Source organism: Dreissena polymorpha, chromosome 4, assembly GCF_020536995.1.
Source record: "Dreissena polymorpha isolate Duluth1 chromosome 4, UMN_Dpol_1.0, whole genome shotgun sequence".
NCBI lineage: Eukaryota > Metazoa > Mollusca > Bivalvia > Myida > Dreissenidae > Dreissena > Dreissena polymorpha.
Window position 1 is genome coordinate 23,168,405 of NC_068358.1, and position 4,935 is coordinate 23,173,339.

General features: G+C 42.4%; 1 protein-coding gene across 1 annotated transcript; it reads right to left on the reverse strand.

The window, feature by feature from the left end:
* Positions 1–2,226: 2,226 nt before the first annotated feature.
* On the reverse strand, positions 2,227–4,643 carry LOC127878276 (zinc finger MYM-type protein 1-like). The gene is made up of 2 exons (XM_052424794.1): positions 4,434–4,643; positions 2,227–4,227 (listed from the first exon to the last, which is right to left on the reverse strand). Exons 1-2 carry the CDS (start codon positions 4,566–4,568, stop codon positions 2,227–2,229), a joined length of 2,136 nt encoding a protein of 711 aa, XP_052280754.1. The 5' UTR covers positions 4,569–4,643.
* Positions 4,644–4,935: the final 292 nt, after the last annotated feature.

Here is a 4,935-nt window from a genome sequence, read left to right on the forward strand (position 1 = left end):
CATTGTTTTTAAATGTGGGATTTTCAATTCGCAATGAGATTTGTAATGACCCTCGTCATGCGAAAATGGGTCTTATTCCATATGCGCCCTTCATATAAATAGCCCACTCAGCTATCCCTCCTTCTGGTAAGGAGAAACATAACATATTGAGTGATTTTAAAGCGAACAGCGTCGCCTATGGCCTGACTGCGCAAGAGCACATGTTGGGTTTAACAAACGCTTGCCGAAACGCATAAGACCCATTTTCGCATGACGGCGCTATTGACGTGTGATTTAAATGTGACGAAAGAAAACTGCGTTTAAATCAAATATAAACATACGATATATTTCGATAATGAAGAAAGATACTCATAACAAGGCATATGAGGACACATATGAAGTGCTCTCCCGTAGTATATTTTTTATTTACTCACACTAATGTGTGGTTTGACAATGCTAACACACATTTCATGCGGTGAATATGCAGCTTACAAGTGAAAAACACAACACAATAGTTTAACTTTTGTTTAATTGTATTCAATTATTTAGAAAAGTAAATTGCTAACTTTATTTCAAAGTCGGCGTATACGCCGACTACATTTTTAAAAGACATGTATTGTTATAAATATATTTAATAAAATATATTTAGTTGTTTTCGGTTTAACGATTATAAAGCATTTTCGAGGTTGCCTATAGTATGCCTGAGTAATTGATGAACTCATATCCAACTGTCAATGTATTGAGAACTGTGAATATAAACAAGCTAAACCTTCTACTAAGCTTCTACTATTGCGTTGCTAGCACCCGTAAATACAAAAGATCGCCGCTATGTGTTGAGAACCAAGAACGCTTTCCAGAAATACCCGATGTAGTAGCTTCAACGAGGTTATGAAACAGGTCATTCTTATTATTATTATAAATTATTTGTTATATTCGGGTTAAGCGATTATGTTTTTTTTTAGTCTATCGTATCGCTGAAGTTTTTGTTGAACTTATGTTCAACGTTTTATAAATTGAGAATACAAATAAGCGTCAACTTTTTCCCAAATCTCTCAATTTACGACCTGTACTACGTCATTGAGTTGTATGTGAGAGCGTAACCTATTGCGTTGTTATCGCCCGTAAACTTTCCTTTGTTTATCGACAGGCGCATCTATTAATAGCCTCATATCATGAATGCCAAAACACCCGCGAAAAAGAACCACGTGACCAAATAGGACGCTAAACGCAAATACCATGCGACTACGACTTTAATTATGTAAGAACGCTCCGCAATTCCTCTGAAGCCGGGGCCTTGTGATTGCTTTTACGTAAAGAATTGACCTCTAACTGAAGTAAGCAAAGGAAACGCAGCACCTAATTGACCCATTCCTTCTATGTGCGAAGGCACATTGAATTTTACTAATGTATGGTTTGCCTATTATAACACACATTATAATGCGGTAAATATGCGACTAAAACTAAGAAACACTATAATTAAACTTTTGTTTTTAATTAAGTTATTTAGAAACCAAAATTCCAAACCTTATTTCAAAACAGCGAGACTACATTTTTGAGAGAATATTCTTGTTATATTTAAATGATTTTTAACAGTTTCAGCGATAATGAATCATTTTTATGTTGTCTATCGTATCCCGGTAATAATTGTTGAACTCGTGGTCAACGTGTTATTAATTGAGACCTGTGAATATAAACACAGGGGCGTAGATAACCTCCCAACATTGGGGGGGCGGTCCAGTTTCTGTACTGGGAACATAAAGAGGTTCGTTTGAGAGGGTTGTCCTCTCCCGTGGTTCCGAAAAAAATTACAATTACAATTAAAATGGTGCGTTTTTGGGGAACTTTCATGTTGATATAAATGTTATTGTTTTCTTTCCAAAAACTCTAATTACAACATAAAATTAAGTAAATGTTTATGTATTTTAATGACGGAGTTTTACAAGTGATATGAAAAAAAAAAACATTAACATTACATTCACAACGGATATATTTTATTACTGATGGACATATTTAACACCTGAAAATGGGAGATTGTTATAAATAACCACATGAAAATACACAACAACCAATACAATATGACATGATTAGTAAAGAATGTATCCACATTTCGAGCACTATTAAAATACTGAACCAGGATGAATAAATATTATTAAATTAAGTTAAATAAACAAAAATTACGGATAATTCATTTTTAAGCCACAATTTATCATGCACTGTTCGCGTAATGTTAATGCCAAGTGTCACATTCTATGAAAACTTCCCGAAGATAGTTAACCGTGATTCATTCACACTGACGAACTCATTGGCAACATCTAACAAGTCCATTGCGTCGGTAGCACACCTGTGCACGTGGAGCGTCATGAGGTGGGTGAGTCTCTCCTGTGTCATAGACGTCCGGAGGTACGTCTTCAGGCGTCTCAGGCCGGAGAAGGACCTCTCGCTGGTGGCGTTGGTGGCGGGCATTACCAGGACGTGGCGGAGGACGCGCATCACCTCCGAGAAAAAGAGGCGAGACTCAGGAGACAAGTCGCGGAAGAACGTGACAATGTCCGTGATGGTCTTGACCTTCTTGTCCCGTACGGCGACCTGGTACGTCTCCAGCTGAGTGGTGAGCGCCTGCTCGTTGAAGTCGTCCCTGTAGAAGTCCATCACGCTCCGCAGATGAGTGGCGTAGTCACCACCACAGGCGCAGCACACCAGAAGGTCTTGGAGGGATCTGTAGGTTTTGTAGCCTGGCTGATCGAATCTGTCCTTGATACACGCGATCACCAAATCGAATGCTTCAAAGTAGACCTGGCGGTACCGATCACGTGCTGTGGCTGGATACTCGTGGGCCCTGGTTCCAACGTCATAGCGTTTCGGCATCTTGTGTCGCCTGGGAACCACTGGCTCTCCTACGTCGACGTCATCGAGCTGGCTGTTGACGTCAACCCAAATCTTGTCGAAGGCATCGTCGGAGCGCTTGCTGGTCAATGTTTCCACCGTCATTGAAGCAACTGCCTGACCCTCTGATGCGGACATGTCCTTCTGTTGTAGGGTGCGGCTCAAGTTGTCTGTATGTCGCAGGATGATGTAACCCAGATGGATACCAAAGAAGAGGTCGAAGCTCTCCATCTGGGACCGCACGCCTACTATCCTGGAACGGATCTCCGAGTCTTTGGTCTGCTCGTAGCAGGTGTCCCACAAGGTCTGTAACACAGTGTAGTTGTCTAAGACACTACACAGGCTTGCTGCACGCACTGACCATCTCGTGGGGCACAGTACACGGAAACCAGGGGTATCGGGGCTCATCTCCTCCTTCAGGGTCTGTAAGGTACTGTCCCTCTTTGGTGAATACTTAATCAGTTTGGAGACTTCATGCACTGTATCCATGGTGTCGCGCAAGAGCTTGCACTGACGTACACAGTCCCCAACGGCCAGATTGAGTGCATGTCCGTAGCAGTGCGTGAACACAGCTCGCTCCTCCTTTGCTAAGATGTTGGTCGCCACACCACGCTTCGCTCCGGTCATGTTGCTGGCCCCGTCATAACACTGCCCTCTGCACTGGCTCAAGGATAGGTTCATTCTTAGAAGAGTGTCTTCTATGACCGACGTCAGTGTAGTGGCGTCAATGGAATTTACTTGGTGAAACCCAACAAAGTCCTCGTGCACATTTAAGTCCTCGTCCACATGTCTGAAGACTACCACCACTTGTTCTCGGTTGGACTTGTCTGTTGTCTCGTCAGCCATGATTGTGTAGAACTCGTTTGTCTTGATGTCGCTGGCCACTTTACGGAGGATGCGCAGTGCCATGAGCTGGAGTATTTCATTCTGGATATCAGGGGCGACGAACTTGTCCCGCTTCCGTTCCAGCCACGCGAGAATAGAGCTGTCCGTCTCCCCGTGGTGTTGTAGCAGCTGCATGAAGTTCCCCTCATCGTCGTCGTGCCCACGTAGCGCGATGCCCTGGCGTGCGAGGAACCGTATGCTGCGTAGGATTTGCAGCAGCTGCTTCCGGTTGTCGGCCTTCTCCTTAGCGTGCCCCGCTGACAGCATCTCCCCCACGTCACGCGTCGTGGCGGGAAGCGTCACCAGTCGCTCGACCGCCTCCTTGTGGCACTCGCTTTTTTCGTGCTTCCGGAACTTCTCGGTACCCGCTTTCCATTTGGAGAAGCCATCACTGATGAAGCTGCCGTCCACCTTCGTGTTGCCGATCTTGCCCAACTTCTTGGCCGCCATGCAGAGGTGGCAGAACGCAAGGTCCCGGCTCTGAAAAGAATAACATTGTAATAAATTTTGTGTTAAATATTAATGATAATAATAAGAAACATTATTAAGCAACATTTTTTTTTACAATACGAGTATTTTTTGTATGTTGTGCCTTTTTTTCTAAATTTCGTTTGTATTTAGATCAACGTTAGGTTCAGAAAAGATAAGAACGATCGCAAATTAAAATTTAATACTAATATACATACCTCATCGTAGTGGAGCCATGTGAAGGAATCAAACCAACAAGATTGGAATGAACGCTGTTCTGGCTTTTTCTTCCCGAATGTACGCTTAGGAAACGCAAAATTTCGAGGCTGATTAGGAATACTCATTTTGAACATTAAACAATTACATATATGATATTGTTTCAATGATTTCTAATCAAATAATAACTGATGTACTTAGAGAACAAAAATATTTTCAAACTGATGAATGTTTTTCACGCGTATTTGATTTCAGAGACTGTTGACATGATACTAATGGTCATTACTGTCTAATTCCTGGAATGTTCTGCAGTCTGAGATAAACAGTGAAGACATTAGCACTGACAGTGTGTTTATGATTCAAGCAGTTTCGAAGAAGGGTTGTTTTGCCAGGCAAGTTAAATAAACATTATAGTGTCTGAATAATGTTGCCATCAACATTAAGAGGTTCCAACCATCCCATTATTTTACCTAGGGGACACATGGCTTCTGCACTGACGGCGCG

Coding starts and splice junctions, on each gene's coding strand:
- LOC127878276 (XM_052424794.1), bottom strand. CDS start 4,568: ATGTTCAAAATGAGTATTCCTAATCAGCCTCGAAATTTTGCGTTTCCT. Junction 4,228..4,433: donor CATGGCTCCACTACGATGAG/GTATGTATATTA, acceptor TATTCTTTTCAG/AGCCGGGACCTTGCGTTCTG.